General features: G+C 37.4%; 1 protein-coding gene across 9 annotated transcripts in view; it reads right to left on the bottom strand.

The window, feature by feature from the left end:
- Nucleotides 1–1,593: 1,593 nt before the first annotated feature.
- Nucleotides 1,594–18,919, bottom strand: part of NR2C1 (nuclear receptor subfamily 2 group C member 1) — a 55,910-nt gene continuing 38,584 nt past the window's right edge. For 7 of the 9 annotated variants that reach the window (XM_035337049.1, XM_035337082.1, XM_035337069.1 and 4 more), the window contains 8 exons: nucleotides 18,252–18,436; nucleotides 15,360–15,407; nucleotides 14,678–14,840; nucleotides 13,544–13,665; nucleotides 10,860–10,999; nucleotides 9,038–9,175; nucleotides 8,254–8,359; nucleotides 1,594–8,165 (listed from right to left, as the gene is read on the bottom strand). In XM_035337049.1, the coding sequence (XP_035192940.1) occupies nucleotides 7,991–8,165; nucleotides 8,254–8,359; nucleotides 9,038–9,175; nucleotides 10,860–10,999; nucleotides 13,544–13,665; nucleotides 14,678–14,840; nucleotides 15,360–15,407; nucleotides 18,252–18,436 (1,077 nt within the window). In that variant the 3' untranslated portion in view covers nucleotides 1,594–7,990. The remainder of the gene's footprint in view (nucleotides 8,166–8,253; nucleotides 8,360–9,037; nucleotides 9,176–10,859; nucleotides 11,000–13,543; nucleotides 13,666–14,677; nucleotides 14,841–15,359; nucleotides 15,408–18,251; nucleotides 18,437–18,919) is intronic. The other 2 variants (XM_035337060.1, XM_035337091.1) reach the window with 1 other exon arrangement.

The following is an 18,919-nucleotide window of genomic DNA, read 5'->3' as shown; positions in this document are numbered from 1 at the left end:
TGGTCACCAAGCATGAAAAATTTGTCCTGCTACTCTGCTCAAAATTCTCCCTGAGCTCAATGCAGATGTCACAATTGAATAATGTGGAGTACAAACACAAGTATAGCATCTTCCTAAGAATTTCTTGGGGTATCTCTGGGAGACAGCATTCAGTTGACTGTAAAACTCATAGTCCCATGAGTAATTTTCAATTCCCAGTTTTAAGATTTTAAACTACGACTGCATTATATATTGTTTTTGTGCCTCAAAAGTTTAGTATATTGAACCTTGCTGTCTAAAAAGCTCTTGCTAAACACATTTAATGCTATCTTGTGTTTTTTTTTTTTTTCTTATGGTCCAAGTAAGTTGTACAGACTTAGTGACAGAATGTGATTCAGTCATAAAAACGCTGAAGGCTGAACACGTTAGTTGCTTCTTTTCTAATACAGAATCACGGTAAAATAAGAACATGTTTTTTGAAGATAAATCCATTTCCCAAATGACCCATGATAGCACAGAAGAGTCTCGCTGAATCCTACATATTATAGTTTTTATTTAAAGAGCTTTATTCAGTGATACATTTGATCTTGAAAAACCTAAATTCAGATATTTCTCAGAAAGTGCAAAAATCAACCAGCCTACAGAGTAAATCAATTTTACCTTTTACCTCAACTGTTGTTTGAATGTTGTCTATTCCTCTGCTAGTCCCTCTGTTCTTTGTATGGAAAGTCACATAGATTTGTGCTGCAGTAGCTTCACAACTACGGAACGTACATCTGCATAATTAATTGGATTTCCTCTTGTAATTAAAATATGAAGCAAATCCAACACATGAAAGACTAACAAGCAGGACAAACAAATAAGACCAGACTATATAAATTTTGAAAATCTGCCCCACAATCTGCCTCTAAGATGAAGCGGGACTGAAGCTCCTTGTTAAAGGAGCTCAGAACAACCCACGAACAGCTTCTTACAGCACCTCAGGGAACAGACAGACTGCAGGCCTGCAGAGCACCAGAAATGGGCAGGACCAAAGCCACAGTGCTGGCTGCTGGTCAGTCTCCTGCCAACCAACTTTTGTGTTTAGTAACCCGGTATTACCTGGAGGCTCAGAGCGTGGCAGTTCGGTCCTCTGCATGTCCAGTGAACGGTTCTGCTGAGTGAAGTGCGCTGTGTTAATTCAGAAGAACCCATGGGGGAGCAGGTCCATCTAGTTTCTCTGTTATCACAGGCACTCCACCACAGAGGTTTAGATAAAGGTGCCCAGAACATTGCTCCTGTGCTATACTTCTCCACCATCGCTCCAACCAAGCCACAAAATACTCTCCTCTCATTAGCACCTCATCCACCTTCCCCAAACCCCAGCCTAATTCACTTGAAAATGTTTTTGAGCAAGCATTGCTACAAGATCCAATTACTATAAATAAATAAACAAATAAGGAAATGCATCAACAGCCACAAACACCTTGTGTCCAGAGGTAATGATACTGACCAGGGTGGTACTCAAGTGGTCCACATGACCTGCCTTCAACTCCACCACAGTGACGTGGAGGACACACTCAGTTCCTACACTCAAGCCAAAACACACAACCCTGATTTCCCATAAAAAGATGAATGTAGTAGAAAATTGTATTATATGTTAGCAGTCACATACCAGAGTCATGGTGGCACTTCAGATCTCAGAAGGTAAAAGGAAGACTGAGGTGGCTGAACAGGGCTGTTCCTTGTGTTAACACTACTTTGTATGTATACGAGGAACAACGGAGGAGCGCAGGAGAGAAGCATTCATATGATGAAGTACAGATGTTCTTTGGGGTCATTTCGTACAGAAGTAAGAGGAGGAAAGTAGGACTGTTAGGGATGTTTGCTGAGCAGAGAGAAGAAAAGGAGATACCCCAGAGTAACCAAGCTGCAGAGTTCCCAGACTTTGTGCTATTTACCCAAAGAGCATTTGTCACTAGAGCACTTTTCCCTCTTCCTTTTTCCTTCAGCGGTGACCAAAAGGCTGTGGGAAGTTACTGGTATGAGCAGGAGGGAATGCTTGATGAGCAGTCTGACCGGAGAACAGGGCGCTGTAGGAGTGCTGAGAAACGGAAGTTTTTGAACAGAAGCAAGAGAGATCCTGGAGTAAATGCTAATGGGGAAGACAATCTAAATGTTTACTTCTTGTAAGTCATCTATTCCCTGCATCAGTATCAGTGGGTAATTCTCTGTGATACTCCATTTACTGCATGATAAAGACATTTCAGAATTGAAGCATGGAAAGCATGGTAGCTCCTTTCTCATTTGTTATGCACTTATAGGTTATCTGCACGTTTATGCAAATACCACTATCATTTATGAAAGAAGACTGAAAAAAAAATCACACTTCTTCAATTATCACTGAGAAATCAATTCTGGAATGAACCAAAACTTGTGATATTTTCACAAATTTGAACAAGGATAAATTATCCAGTAACATTTAAAACCGAGGTAATTAAACCTAAACTCCTGAAGTCTGTATTTATGTAAAAAGAAAAAAAAAATGTATTCAACCATATTTTAACTTCCAGCCTAAAACAGATCCATAATGAACTGAGTAAACATTTCCAAATACAGGTTATTGCATTATATGACACAAAGACCATGATCAGAATTCATTATAGCACATTTGTATGTAGTGTTTTAAAGGCAAAAAATGATGGTGAATTAAATTTTATAATAAATTATTACATTTTCAAATACTCAAATGCATTGGGCAGAAAATAGTAAGCACAGAAACAGAGTTAATAGCGACAAGGGCTAGAAAACAGCGAGATACCGCAGCTATCACAAATCCCAGAGACTGAATATAATTGACAATACTACATTGTAAAACAGAAGGGAAATATCCACAAACTCTTTGTAATCATATACACTGCTGTAGGTCTATAGGACAATCCGTATAAAACACTAACAAAGTGATAGGTTATTACCATTGTTTTCTATAATAGAAAGTTCCAATTTATTTTAAAAAATACACCCAAAATAGAATTTCCAAAATTTAGTCAGGTTTCAAGACATTTACAGTGATTTTGTCACACCACAGCAGACAATTACATTCTAATGCTTACAATGAAACTGATGTGCTAGGAACCAGAGAAGCTGAACAAAATAACAGAGCAGTGACTGACTTTCGCTGACCCTGACAATCACAGAAGAGACGAAATGTGTGGACAGGTTAAGTTTCTAACTGCGGAAGGCATTGCAATGAAACCACTTTTGGAGAAAAACAAACAAACAAACAAACAAACAAAAAGTTAAAACATAACAGTGATTTGTACCAGGAAGGCCACCAGTATGAAATAAACAACCTAATCCCATGTGTACATGTACAACACATTTTCAAGGAAAATGTTTCGAACTAGTCAATTCATTATGTGCAACGTTGCTCCCATCTGAAGTGACAGGATTCTAAAATGTATAAAATAGTTTTTCAATTCATGTGATTTATACTAAAATGCAGTTTCTTGCTCTTAGCATTGAAAATTTTAATGCTATTGAAAATAAACTTATTTTATTGGCACAGAAATTTATTATTTTATGGCTAGTAAATGCCACAGTTTGGTTGAGTCCTGAATAGGTATGAAAATTGTCAGAATGCTGAGGATCAAAAAGTTTAATCAAAATTTAAAGGAGAAAGAAGGAGGTCACAAAAATAATGAGGTATTTTAACATCCACGGTGAAGTGAGATTCATTGCCTACATTTTTGTTGGCTGAACAACAGTCTTACTAACAGCATGAAAAACCAGTAATATTTGCCAGCCTTTCGTTCAGTAGCAAAGAACATTTATTCGCAGGACTAAAAATAATAAATCACACAGGTGGTTATGTGAGATCCTGTCAGCATAAAAAATAGCTGCTCGAAACGTTCACAGCCTGAGCTGAAGGTAACTCCATTTAACTGAGCAACAGTTATCTTCAGACAAACCAAACCAGAAGAGAACTTCATTGTTTAGGCTTTCTGTAAGATGCCGCATTATTCTCAAAGATAACCGCAATGGATAAGAGCCAGAAATGAGAAAAATGCGTCTTCATCCTTGTAGTAATTTACCTGTTCTGTAGCTCCTATTTCTGAGAAATCCCAGTTACGTTTCATTCCTTATCAAGAGCATGAGCTTACAGTTTAAGAATCCAAAAGAAAAAATCTTGGTAAGAAAAGTGAATAATGTTGAAGCAATAACCAGCACTAGCCAGCTTCTTGATCATCACAAAGAAAGGAGAGAGAGATCACTTGCTAGGCAGCATAGACCAGCCTGTACCCTAGGTTTAAACCAGCACTGAACTTACGATGAAAAAAAATTAAGAAACTTTGGGGAAAAAAAAAAGTTACTTACCAGTAGCCAGAGCTCTTTGCAACACATTGCAGATGTGCACATTATCTCTACAGAGGTCCAAACATCAGATCAGGTACCCAAGATCATGAAATGTTTTTTTTGGGCTCTCATGATACCGCAGGTGTGTCATCAGATCTCCCCCTTTTGTTTCACTTGGCAGTAAGTACCGAGCTTACGTATTTTGTCAGCCACAGATAGGAAGGAAGAGGCTACATGGTTATCGCAGATATGAACAAAAGTAACTGGAATCTCTTTGAGATAAGAAGCTTTTCTTTATGGGCATATATACGAGGACACAACCCCTAATTCACTGTCCCCACATTCTCAGAACAAGGTGGCTGGCAGACACTTTTTGGCAATTTGGTTGAAGATTCCTTGATCTCACTGTCCTTTTTACAGTGACGCAATACGGGTGTTATTGAGCAAAGCCCCAGTGTAGTTTGAGATACCCTGATTGCTGATGGTGACGTGACTGTACTGTTCTCAAACTGAGGTAATGCAGTCTGTTACCGAGTTTGGAGATGGCTGTCCTGCTTGATTTCTCACCTGGTCAAGATAACTAGATTCAAGACACCTGAAAGTCTCTTGTCACATGCAAGCAAGATGACTGACGACAATCCCTTGCTACCCAACATGTGAAGGAAGGGTAGACTGAGATCTGGAAAGAGAGGATTTAAGAAAAAAAAAAGGGGGGGGGGGTTGAATTCCTGATTTAAGTCGCTTATAAAAAATCCCAGATGAAGCCCTGGAATTTGCCAGGAATATAGCAGTAAGAGATGTGTGAGGGGAAAAAGTCAGCCACTGGGATCTGGATATGCTGCTGCCAGGCAGAGGTGACAGGCCTCAAAAAAGAACAGCAAGAGCACATGTCAAACACCTGCAAGTCTGATGTAAAACATGACCAAGGTTCTCATGCTTTTGAGGTAAGACAGCCTAAGGAACCAGCAGTGGGTGGTGATGGCAATCCACGTTTTGTTGAAGTAGGCTAACTTGTCTACTAGGGCACAATGGGCCACAAAGAGGAAGCAAGAAAAAATCAGGAGAAAATAAGGTTCTGTGGCCATGTTCTCCAAAACACTGCTCTGTCAAAGATATACGTGATTTGGAATTCAGTCCCTACGGATTTACACCTGTATAAACACTGGTGTTTTCTCAGCTGTTTCTGTAGCTAGACAGTATCATGCAAGAAGCCACATCAGCCCAATCTTTTGGGCAGCTGTAAACAAGGAACTGCTTATCATGCCTGAGGCTCAAACTCTGGAGTAAAAAAATCTGCAAGGATGCGAGAGATTTTTGCACAGTCAGGTGCATTTAGAAGGAAAACAAGCTTTTATTTCCATCTTGCTGTTAATCTGGGTTACACAAAGCTGGAGAAAACTGGCATAAAATTCTTCCAAGATTGGAATGCCCAGGAAAACACCTCCAAAATATTCAGGAGTAAACTCCTGTCAGCTTCCTTAAAAGGTTTAACAGGGGTAAATCTCCTGTCCCTGTTAGGGCCCGGAGTGGGTTAGGGATAACACGGGGCTGGAAAACAGGGTTCAAATTTCTGCAAGCTGAACTGAAGAATGATGTATGGTCCCGTCTGCAACTTGGTCCTCCTACAGATGGCAAGATGAGCCCGTAACCACTGGGACGAGAACAAGCGCAGCATGTTGGCAGCAGTTGTCGCTCACATTTTCACAGATAGTGGGGCATGTTTCCTGGGATACAGAAAAGACGTCTTCGTTCTTCATGAACTCCAGGGAACACAAATGGAGAGCCTAATCCTGCGCCTTTCTAAAGGTGGAACGAGGGAGGGGTCAGGCACCATGGCCAGCTCCAGCACTGAAGGCTGCCCTCCTGGAATTTGTCATGTGCCAAGTGAGAGCAGGGGAGATGATTCCACCCCATCAGAGGTCCTCAGCACCAACTGTTACGGTCTGTGGTACTGTATATGGCTGATTCTGTAGAACAGCCTCTGATTATAGAGCTTGGGCAGAGGAAGATCCAAACAAATCTGTTAGTAGAATTAAAAAAGATCACAGTGATTCAGTGTCAGTGACTGTTCTCTGATTCTTTTTGGATGGCTGAGAGCCTCGGGTGCTGAGAAAAAAAACACAGAACTCACCCAAGCCTCATCTAGTAGTCCTTCAATGCTAGGGTGGCTTCGGAGCGGCTGGTACAGGCTGGGCAAAGGCCTCCCTTTAAGGGAATCTTTTGGCTAAGCAATTGGGTGATGCTCTTCTTCACCCAGTGCTGCCAGAGAAATAAAAGTGCTGGGTAAATAGAACTGGGCCTTGATCCGAGATTTAGATAATCCCAAGTGTCAGCAGTAGACCATCACTTTTACTAGGATCCTTCTCTAATTTTAAGCAACAGCTATTAAATGTGCTAGGGGTGTACAGCTTCCTGCAGCAAAAGGAAGCAGGGAACAACCATATGTTAGAGCATTACTTGACAATGAGGCACATGCCTCAAGAGAGAAAAGCATCTGAATCCACCCTTAGAAGGAGCCATGGAGTATGATTCACACAACATATATAAAGTATCTAGGCCCATTTCTAACAAGGAAAGGAAAAGCAGCAGAGGCCAGGCTTCTAGAGGGAGGGAGCCTGTTATATTTGAATTTGTCTAATTTAAATTTAAAAAATAATCATACGAGACTGGTTGGAAAAAGACAGCTAGACAGCTAAAAGCTAACAACAAAAATAATTTCCAAATCCTATGCAAGAATAACAACATGAACACACACAAAGAACTCTAAACACAATTTGTTTCTTAGAGCGAATAAAGTTAAGAGGCATCTCGAATGCCTCCATCCTTGTGTGCTGAGTATGAAAGGGGGCGGGGTAGTGTGAAAAAGCTTGAACATGTGAGACCAGAATAAGCAGGAGGCTGCTCTTTGAATACCTACAGTAAACACTTTGTAGTTTTTCATGGTAAAAAACAGCTGATACCTACCAATACATAATAGTACAGCACAGTATTCATTTGCATCTACATAGCAGTCAGTACTGACCCTTTGCAGCTTCACTTTTGATCAATTGCATCAAAATGTCAGCAGAATATTTTTAAAATGTGAAATTCCTCTACCTTCCCTTCACTTGTAATGGTACCAATGTTTCATTCAACAAGAAATTCGTTTTTCTTCCAAACAACAGCAAAAATTTAAGTTTGGTTATAAAGGTCTCATTTCCATGGAAATACTGGCCTTTTCAAGATGTTTGATCACGTATTCTCTGTTTATTCAGTGAGAAAGAACTAGCAGCAAAACACTGAAAACACAGCTCAGAGAGGAAAGTTAATTTATTTGTCTAAAACATGAAACTAAGTTGAGATACCTTAGTTCAGTCAAAGCTTCTTCAATTTCTTCACAAGCCTGGACTTCATAAACAAATATTCCAAGTTCATCTATCTACAAAAATAGGATGGACAATTCTTGACTTTCTTCAGATATCAAGTTAATTTACAAGTCTTTGAAGATCAGGTGAAAAATAGGAAGTTGTCCAATATTCCTTAAGACACTCCACCACATTTCCCAAGTGTACTGGAAAGGAGGAATATTCGCCTTCTTTAGATAGGTGCATGTGAAGGCTTATTGCCATCTCTTGGAGACAGGGTATGCATTTACATCACCATGACTGCCATGGTGCAGAATCCTTGATTGCTACTTTTATACGGCATGACCAATTATTTGAGAGTTATAGTCCGCTGTCTCCATTCGCAGGATATACGGGATGATGCTATCAATCTGAACGTTTCCAATTAGTCCTGCAAAGAACAGCTCCTCGGTGATGGCAGCACTCATCAGCCTAAGCGCAGGCAATCGGAGAAGGAGTCTAGACAGTCTGGAAAGTAAGTTTGTTAAGAAGAGTTACTTGGTCGCACAATTTGGTGTGAATCAAGAGAATCAAGTAAGAATCTAAGTTTACACACCTGTAAGTATCGTCTGGATATGCTTTTGTTACATAGTCTTGGAACTCCATGTAAGCCTTTTCTTGAAATTTCTCAATCTGTACCACATTTTCTAGACCTGGATGATCTGAAAGACACCCTATATCGTTATATCTGTTCTATATAAGGTGCTTTAAAATCCCTACAGATTATCTACTTGTAAGCATGCTGAAACAATTATTTGATTGCTGTAGCAACTTCAAGTTTTCCAACAGTTTTAACGAAGTTTAAACTTTTTGGAAGTTTTAACTTTATTTTTTTCCTCTACGTTGGTGTTTTACTTCATTGTTTATAGTACAATCAGACATTCTGAAGAGTTCAAATAAATGCAGTACTTGCAGCATTTATATCATTCCTGATGATATACCTCTGTTCTCTGTGTTGCATGGAACAGCATTGTTCCAATACACTGATATTTATTGGAATATTGTATGCATATATAGCATTTGTGGAAAAAAAATAGCATCAGTTGAAAAAAAATATAAAAATAAAAAACTATGAACTATTTGTTTCCTAAAACCTGTAGAATCATAGAATGGCCCGGGTTGGAAGGGACTTCAAAGATCCTCTTGTTCCATGCCCCCCTCCACAGCTTACCTAAAATATACCTTTGTGGAAAACACAGAGAATTCTTTTAAAGGTTGATGATCTTAGAGGTCTTTTCCAACCTAAATGATCCTATGAATTTTTAAACCGACTTTTAACACCTTAAGTCTCTATAGTCATAGAAAAAGAATAAATGTTTACATCAAGAATAATTACATACCAGGACTGAAGAGTACGATTGCTTTCAAATAAGCATATTCATATCCATCCAGGCAAAGCTTAACCATACTGTTACAGAACTCTTGCAATTTGAAGATATGCTCCATTACTAGTTTTCCTCTGTCTGTTGGCAGCTTATCTGAGTTGACACGTACATAAAATATAAAAATCCCAATGTCAACACATGTGCAAAAGTGTAGTCACACTGCATTTTTAAAAACATTAATCATTTGTATTAGATCAAACAGTGGGGAATCTATGCCATCTATAAACTTACATACTAGGTCTAAATAACCTTTACACCAACAGTTTTCTGACAAGTTTCCAATAATCAGAGGTGGACTAAATCAAGGAAAGACTATTTATAACTAAAGGCAACATTGCTATTGCAGATCTGCAATGGACATCTAAGAGTCAGGTGCAGTATTTATTCATTGATGGGTTACTTTAGTCAGTCAAAGACCATGCCACTGCTGAAAAAGAAGGTACACTATACGCCTTTCCTGCGTCTAGGGGAATGTGGTTGGTGCAGAGCTGTTCCCCTTCAGTAACTGGAAGACATTTGATATAAATTTGTGATTTGTACAGTCAAACTGACTTCCCAAATTAATAAGAATATACATTTGTAGTAATGATAAAACCATCATTATTTACTAAAGTTTTTGGTGAACATGATTGTAAATTATGTATATTGATAGTAGTATTGATTGTATATTGATATGAAGTCCCCAGTCCATTTGTTTCCCTCCTGAAGATATTCGATTTGTTTTTATTACAAACTATTGTTTAAAGCAGGATCTTGTGGATGTTTTTTAAAGCCTGAAGACTCCTAAGAATGAACTCTTTAATCTCTTCATCATAAAAGGAGAAGAAGAACTTGTAATTTAGAGAGCTATTTTTCTATGGTTTACCGATCTCTTTTTGCATAGCATTAAAGAGAGTAAAAGCAAATAATCCTAAAGCTACTTAAACCTGAAAATGCTAACATTTTTGTATGTACATCTAACTTTAAAAATTTGCTAGACTATGAACAGATAAAGATTTTTATTTTAGCTAAAAGACTCCCCTAGTTCAGTTTGAGTATCACTCAGAAGAACATTTCCTTCACTGCAGGGTAAATGGAAGAGAATGCCAACTTCATTTAATGTAAAACATGCAAAAGATGCAGGACATAGGATAAAAAGGAAGGAAGCATACTTAGTGTAAATCTGCTTGGAAGACTTGTACGGAGTCTAAAACTAAGCCAAGTTATGAACAGAAAATACATCACGAAGGTGGCATTTGGCTGCTTTGTTTCACAGCTATGAACAGCAAGGACAGTTGGGTTCTTCTTTACACCCTTGATAGAGAGGAATCATATTCACAGTACACTTGTGTTCTTAAAGTTGAGGCTGCCTGAAATACTCCTATTTTGAGCTGATGTACACCAACAGAACAGCAGAACACTATTAGACACACAGATATCAAACATGATTAAAAAAAAAAAACAAAACAAACAGTAAAAGCTAACCTGCATTAGAAGGATGGGCAAATATATATATGTGTGTAGTTTTTTTGTTTGTTTGTTTTGTTTTGTTTTTAATTTGGGGGAAAGGAAGCATTAGCATAGCTGACAGCTGACTTTGGAAAAATTGCCAAAAATTTCCATCCTGAGAACTGTATTATCTAATTTTTATTTTGTGTCAATAGCAATTGTTAAATTTTATGAACAGTAAATTTTCATTAACAATTTACAGATAAGTACTAAACTTCTGCTTAATACAAAACTTAAAAACCATGATGTAATTCCCCAAGTCTGCAAACGTGCACAATATTCACCTTACCTTGCTGTAAACTGCTATGAAGGTGATTAACAAATGCAGTTAACATAGTCGCCACATTCATAACTTGTGAACATTGTGCAAGACCAAGCGTAAAAAGTTCGTTCCAGCAGGCTTTTACTAATGATATGCTGTTATCCTGTCTATTAAAAAAAAAAAAAAAAATTAATTTCACTTAATAAAACCAGCCATTTGGCTTTACTGTTTTTTAATTTGAAGAACACTTCATAAAACATCCATCTAATTCAATCACTGCAGCCAGTACCACAATAAATTAAAACACTATATTAATTAAAACGCTAGGATTTAAACACGTTTTAAAGTGACATTTCTAAATAAATCATTTTTGTTTTAATGATCAAAAAAGCTGAAGTTGCAGTAAATGACAACTGTCTAAGTATATTCCATCATTTCCATCATGCTGGTTTTCCTAGGATTCACACTCATCTTTAGGTAAGATTTATATGCATGGGCAAAAAAAAAAAGTTTGCATTGTTGCTGTATTGTGGTTGTAAAATAGACTCAAAAGTCTTTAATTTTATTATTTTTAACTTGAAATCTGACAGTTCAGTGCAATTTCAAAGTCTTTTTTTTTTTTTTTTTTTTTTTTAAACGCTGAAGTTTAAAATTAGGCCTATTCAGCCTAATATTCAGCCCTTCCATATCAGTAACCTAACTTTCAGTGATGCCAAGCATCTCTAACTTGTAGAGCTCAACAAGAGCTCAGTACCTTATAAAAAGGAAATCCTACCATTGAGGAGTCAAATTCAGGTACCATGTTTCACAGTTTTAGCCAGTAAATATAAATAATGGAAAGTTAAAAGGACCACATGAGCACATGAAGTTAAAAGAACCACATCATTTTCAGAGAAAAGCATATTAAAGCTATCCATATTAAAGCTAATCCATTACTTTAAGGATGCTCAAACTTATACCAGAATTAGCTGATCATACTTACGTAGCCCCAAAAAACTAAGTTGCTGTAACCAGCCTGATTAACATTTCAGTAGGAATCCTTGTGCAGGAAAATGACCTATGCAATATCTTGATATCATTACCTAAATTAGTGTGTCTAAGCCAACTGTCTTGCAGAGACTAAGGAAAACAGTGCTTGGGAAGGGAACCACTTGGATACAATTATCTTACAAAACAATTATCGCTTTGCTTTGGCTCATCAACTCCTCTCAACTGCTAATACTATGAATTTCTCTTCATTTTAAAATTGAAATACGAGTCACCCTTCTAAAAGTTAAAATTATACAGCACACAATGTGCTCAACTTTAAAAAGCTTCACTAATATCAAATAAGCCTCCACTGTTGCCCATGATCTTGACTGGGACTGCAAATGTTAGCACAGGCAAGTATTAACAACTTTCAGCAACCCTACTCCTCCGTTTTCTTATTCAAACAGACAAATGTGTTGGGAAGTGACACAAATCAAAAAAATGCAGATTTTCCATACACATTTCTTGTTAAATCTTTTTAGATAGACAGGTTGTTCGTAGATTTTATTTTAAGAAAACAATTCCCATTTGTTTTTATAACACTACTTTGCATCGTCTCTGTTGCAAGAAACTTTTTTAAAAAGTACAACGCCGCAGTTCACTATGTTAATTTGCTAAGCATTGTGAAATCCTGCAAGACAAGGATTTCTACTGAAATACCACATTTACCCACTTTCCCCTCCTCGCTTTAGTTTTACAAAATGTTACGTTTTCCTTCTTCAAAACACAGGCTTTAATTACACACAGTGCAATGTCTTAAACGATGTAGAATAATTTGCCTTAAACATCTGAGTAAATACAGATCAATGCTTGTGACAAGAAAGGAGCCAGTCCCTCACTATAAACAGGAATTCTCTTTGCTACGACTATTTTGATACTGAATTACAAGAAAAAAACACTAGTTGAGGAACAAACATGATTTTATACTGTTTGTATCACAGCTGATAGATTTGTACCATATTCGAACACAGCTGATTTATTTGATTTGTCTTCACAATCTTGATTTCTGACAGTAACATACATCGCTTTTCCCAGTGTTGTTTTGAGATGTTTTCTCCTGATGATCAGCAACGTACTACTACATTTAGCTTGAGAATGTTAAGTGACACACTGAATTTTGCTGGAAAAACAGGATGTTACACAAACTTTAAAGAGAATAATAAAAATTATTTTCTGGCTACTGCAACCATTTGTTTTTGGAAAATCCTCTGCAACTCAACAAATAAATCCTAAAGCTTGCTGAACCCTAAGCATGTTCTTCATATAGTTTATTAAAGACAAAAATATTACTACCTCGCTTATAAATATAGCAGTAGTTGGAGCTCCAGAAAGGGGCTTCTTTTTGGCAACTGCCTGATAAGCATCTTAAGATTTGGAGGGAGCTATTAAAAAATGATAGCAAGTCCAGTTGACTGAAAATTTATTCAAGAAGAGGCAGTGAGTAGGCATTTGATAATTATGAATTTACTACTTTTTTTCTTCGAAACCCAACCAAGTACTTGAACTGAACTGAAACTGGGAGTAGTTTTCATTCAGCAAATCTACCTTCATATGGAAGACTTATGGAACAGTTTCAATAAACTTGGCTTATATTTTTTAATGTCCCTGAAGACTACAGTACAAATAACAAATTTAAAAGTGTGCATTCACAACATGAGCAAATAGAGTAATTGAACACTTACCCTAAAGCTTGGAAACATGGAATGGAACGCGCCCAGTGCATGGACAAGAACAGCAACCTGGAGGCAGACTCGCAGATATAGTGAACATTAAGATATTCAGGCATAGGAGAAGGCATGGTGAGCTGCCAGAAAACAAAATAAATAAATAAATAAGTGAAAGTCCATTATTTTCTCCACATAAAACACAATATGAAAAATAACTTTCAGGTTTTAAGAAAGTAACATTATTTTTAAAATAAACATGAGATAATCCTGAAATAAAACTGAACGACTGTTTTTTGGTTTACTAGCCACACTGTATTTCCCACAGTGACTACAAAGCAACAAAAATGATAAACATTTTGAATCTTAGCTTAGATAAAGATTTAAGTCTGGGAACTCTGGGGATGAAAAATCCCAAACAAAACTCAACTTTGGAGGCATTATGTAGAGAATAGAAGTTTTAGAAGAACCACTGTAATTAGAATGACGTTGCTTACACTTGCATATAGATAAGTATGCAACTGTCACCTGTTTATGTAAAGAAATTGGGATTCGATCCGAAACTCCTAAGTATAGTGTATCACTGTTTAATCCTCAGAAATCAAAATTTTGTAATAAAATGGTTTGGCTAAGATAATTTAAAACAAAACTGACATCTACATTAGAGATATGTTTATTTTAGTGACCAAACTGTGTTGTTGAGAGGCAAGACTTAACGCAAACTAAAACATGAGCAAGATTTCTGATTTGTCCATGAATAACAATATGATGAAGGAAAAACAAAAGTAATTTTTACATGCTCATAAGAAGAGAAATGAAGTCAGAAAATATTTGCCTCTCTAAAAAGGCAACCATATTTTCCCTTAGCTGTTAAAGTTTTCCATGTAAGTCCCTTTGCTCTGATTACCTACTATTTTTAAGGTAAAAAAACAGTAAAATGAACAGTGCAAATAAACAACTGAGAGCTGTTAATTTTCCCAAGGGAACAGCTAACCAGTCGACAAAAGCAGCGCGTTCATCAGAAATGAATGCTGATACCTGCATAATTACTCTTCAAAGAAGTTCAAAAGAAAATGTAATCCGATCGTTAATTATGTTGTATCACCAAAGTAAAATGTTTATAAACAGCCAACAATAAAGAGTATTAAGTACCCTGAATGCTACATGGGCATCACTGAGCAGTGGCCCCTCTATTTCGACGATATTCATGCTTGTTTCTCCCCCGATCAGCTGGACGCTGCCTTCGACACTGTCAGAGTTCTGGCACGCTGCACTCTCTCCTGGATTTAATGCTTTTGCAAGGGTATCAAATGCCCTGTATGATCAAGAAAAAATAATTAAAAAAATCATCTTAGGAGACCATTTCAATTTAGGAGGAATCTGCACGTCTGAAACCTGTATTCAGGTGTCTGTTTCAAATAACTAGACTTGGAAAATAAAAGTCATTAACATGCTTTTCCTGCCACTCTACAAAACAAAATCCCTGAAAACTCAAACTTACAGTGCCTCTGAAGCAAAAAAATTAGCAGCAGCTCCTGTTCGCACTAGTTGCCAACAAATTCACAGTTTTGACATACTGATTGTGCTGCTGAATCACAGTTTGCCTTTCAAGATCTCTTTAGTGATGTTTACTGAGAGTGCTGGCATAAGCATTTTGAGCACATGATCATCAGGCTGCTGTTAAAACAACTTACTGCACATGTAAATTTTACAGATTTTTGCTGCTAAAAAGCACAGACAGAAGGAATAAGCTTCTGTTAGCAATGAGTTGTGGTTAGTTTATTCAACTTAATTTGAGCAGACAGCTTCTAAATATGTAAGAGAAAGCACTCACATGCTTTCAATACCATCCTTAGTATCCCTTGAGGTGGGGCAGCGACTCCTGTGAAGACCAAGGCATGCGCACTAACATTACTGGGGAGATGCCAGGAGGAGCACAGATGTATTACTCTTTTTTGTCCTGCTTGATAACACATCCATTGTGTGCACGAACACACCTGAGAACCAAAACTGATACATCTACAGTCACAAATATACAGACTCGATTACGGCCTACAGGCAGATGACATAACCTGGGAGCAGTATCATTTGTACAAAGTCACATGAAAAACTCACACAGAGATCTGAAAACTTTACAGAAGCTGATTACGTGGACATGATTCTCAATTTGTACAGACATGTTTACTGCCACAATATCTAAAATTATTGATTTAATGTCCAAGTCTGAAGTAGAACTCTGCCTACATTTTATTCCATACTCCTTTGCTACCTATATATATTAATATACTAAAAAAAAAACACTCTAAGTGCATACTGTGTGCAACATCACCACCACAATAAACTAGCTGCTGACACTGCCTTAGGCTTCAGATGGTAAATTAGCTAGAATATTTTTGATCCTAGCCTAGGATATAGCCTGCACACCTTTTTGTGTACACAGGAGGGTGACTGGTGAGTGCACAAGTGGACTACACAGATGTACCTGGAAAGTTTTCTGTCTCAAATATATGGAAAGTGAGCAGAAACAGAGTGCACTCATGGGCAAGCTCTGAAGTTTTATTATCCTTGTCCTGCTAGGAAATCTGAGTTTCAGGTCCTGTGTGGCTCCCTCTTCGTTGCCTTGGGTATAATAAGGCAAAATTAGTAGCTCAATGGCAGCTGCTTAGGAAAATAGGATCTTTTCAGAGCTCTTGCATGTAGCAGGGACAGAAATGTAAGCCAGGAACAAGATCTCCCCTTTCTCCAGCAGGTAACGTTACATGCCTCTGCTACAACCCTGTTTTTGTTCTAGCTTAGGTTACAGCATCCTTTTTACATCATGTTGGGTGGGTACCCTGCTAACCATGTCTGCCCATGGTACTTTGTTTCCAGCTTATTCTTGGATGTCTACTTTCAAATAAATCTTCTGCCTCCTATATCATGACTTTGCAGAAGAAAGCCTGCAAAAGCAAGCATAAACTTTGCTTCTCAATGGCTCTACGCTGTAGGTCCTTTTCATGTATTGTGTCTCAACATGAGCAATGGTTGCAAGTTAAAACACTAAGGAAAAGAGAATCCAGACCAGAGCTTGCCTTGAAATTACAAAAACCAGCTCACAAAGTAAGAAAAAATGTATTATCGACATTAAATACATCGTATTGATACCCTTTGTTAGAAACAACTTTGGTTCTCTTTTCGTCGAGCTCAGCCACTAATAGATATATAACAGGACTCCTGATTAGCTGTAAAATATGAACATAGATAATGAAGCCATTAGAGGACAAAGCATGTAACATTACAATATAAAAGCAGCGGAATACTAGCAACAAAGTTATACGCTAAACTTGAGTCAGCAAAATTGAAAGCTTAACTTCTGTAGCTGCAAGCAATGGAATATAATAAAATACATGAAAAACACTGATAGATAAAACCTGCTACTTGAAACCCCTTAAAATCATTTTCTTCAGTGAACACCTGTGTCCGTACGATCAAGCTGGCACAAGGTCTGACACGGAAATCAAAGATTTCAACAGAAATTTTAGTTTCTGCTTGAGTAACGACGTCCCTTTCACAGGAATATTTTCTTTGAAACTCCCTACTGGGGATCTGTTAGGTGACCTACTAGACACAAGTACACATTAACCTGAGTCAGAGCTCTTTCAAGCTCACTAGCTGAGAACTTGATGGATTTCTGTAGACAGATTTTAAAACTGAACAGAAACACTGAAGTTGGCAAAAGCAAGCATCTGAAAGTGCCAGGAAATACATAACAGGTAATCATGCAACCTTTAACTGCATCTTATTGAACAGCCATATTACCGAATGATGTTTATCAGCATATACAACAACACTCCTTACACTTCATGTTCTTTACCTAGGTGAACACAGCAAAGGTCCAAATCAGCACCTCTATTAAAGGTCACGCTGACTTCCTAAGTAGCACATATGAAGAAAGAAGCAGAACAAAAGCATTCTGCTTGCAATCATACTGAGTAGTAGAGTGGAGCATAGGGGAAATCATGTATTTGAGTCAGTACAAACTTCCTCACTATATACTGATCTTTTTTTTACTTGATCGATTTACTCTACGTGTGCATTTTCAACACAGCATGTATAATATAGATGGAGTGTAAGGAAATATTGTTGGGACAATTGTCAGAAGCCCGCATGGAATGACAGTCAAGGAAGAACATGATTCTGACTGAAGGAATAACTAAGTACTACACAGAATACCTCAGATGTATGCGCACCAAAACGGCTCAGTTAAAACCAGTGCAGGACACAAGTTCGTAAGATATATAATGAATGCATTTGTACTGACAGTGAGCATTCTTTGAGTTCTCCCATCTAGAAAAAATGCTTTTCAAGCTTTTAAGGTAATCAGCAGCTATGGGCATTAAGTACTTACACATTTTGTTAAGAAACAGTTTTCCAGGATGATACAAAGTACTATGAATATAGTAGAAGATCTAACACACATTATTAAGGACAAACAAAAAGTATGAAAATCAGCTGATTTACAGTGAAATTAATTCCAAGAACAAACAACTGTACTTATTTCTCAAACCAAACTTGCGATTTAATTTGGAATAATCTTACAAGATTGATCTTCAACATGAGCTCATGCTCTTACTACTATTATTTTAAATGCAGATAAATTACTTACATTGTGATGACTTAATTAATGCTCTGAATTAACAGAGCCATTCTTGAAAAGTATAATATTTTCAAGTGTAATGTGCCTTACCTTGTAACATCACTACTAGCTTGTTCTTCTTGCTGGAGTTCAGATAATGATGCATCTCCATTACTTAAACTCTCAATCATAGATAGCTCTGTACTGCTTTGTGACATGTCTTTGGATTTACCGAGGTTTGCTAACGATGTCACCACATTTGCCAGTGTACTTAAATCTCCCTGACAGGCTTCAACCTAAGGGAAAATTATAGCTTTCAATTATTTCCTATTGACAGCAGATAACTTGTAATATAAGGATATAACTTCCACACTAATGAACTAAGCTTGTGAATAGACCTGTAAGAAAATTATTGTATTAATTAAATGCACAATCATAATGTAGTAATTAGACGCTGCACTGCTTCTAAAATATGAAATATTTGGACATTTACAAGTAATAGCTATCTATTTCTTTCAGAAAGAATGCTACAGATGGCAAGTAAGTGCAGGTAGAAGTTTCAGCATATCCACTCACTAGTCACTAACTGGGACTGTAAGACTGAACTAGATTGCGTTTTTATCTTTCTTTCTTTCTTTCTCTCTCTCTCTTTCTTTTTCTTCTTCCTTCCTCCCTTCCTTCCTTCCTTCCTTCCTTCCTTCCTTCCTTCCTTCCTTCCTTCCTTCCTTCCTTCCTTCCTTCCTTCCTTCCTTCCTTCCTTCCTTCCTTCCTTCCTTCCT

The sequence above is a fragment of the Oxyura jamaicensis genome, chromosome 1 (assembly GCF_011077185.1).
Source record: "Oxyura jamaicensis isolate SHBP4307 breed ruddy duck chromosome 1, BPBGC_Ojam_1.0, whole genome shotgun sequence".
Lineage (NCBI taxonomy): Eukaryota > Metazoa > Chordata > Aves > Anseriformes > Anatidae > Oxyura > Oxyura jamaicensis.
Note: the sequence above shows the minus strand (reverse complement) of the source record. Positions and strands in the feature narration are given on the sequence as shown.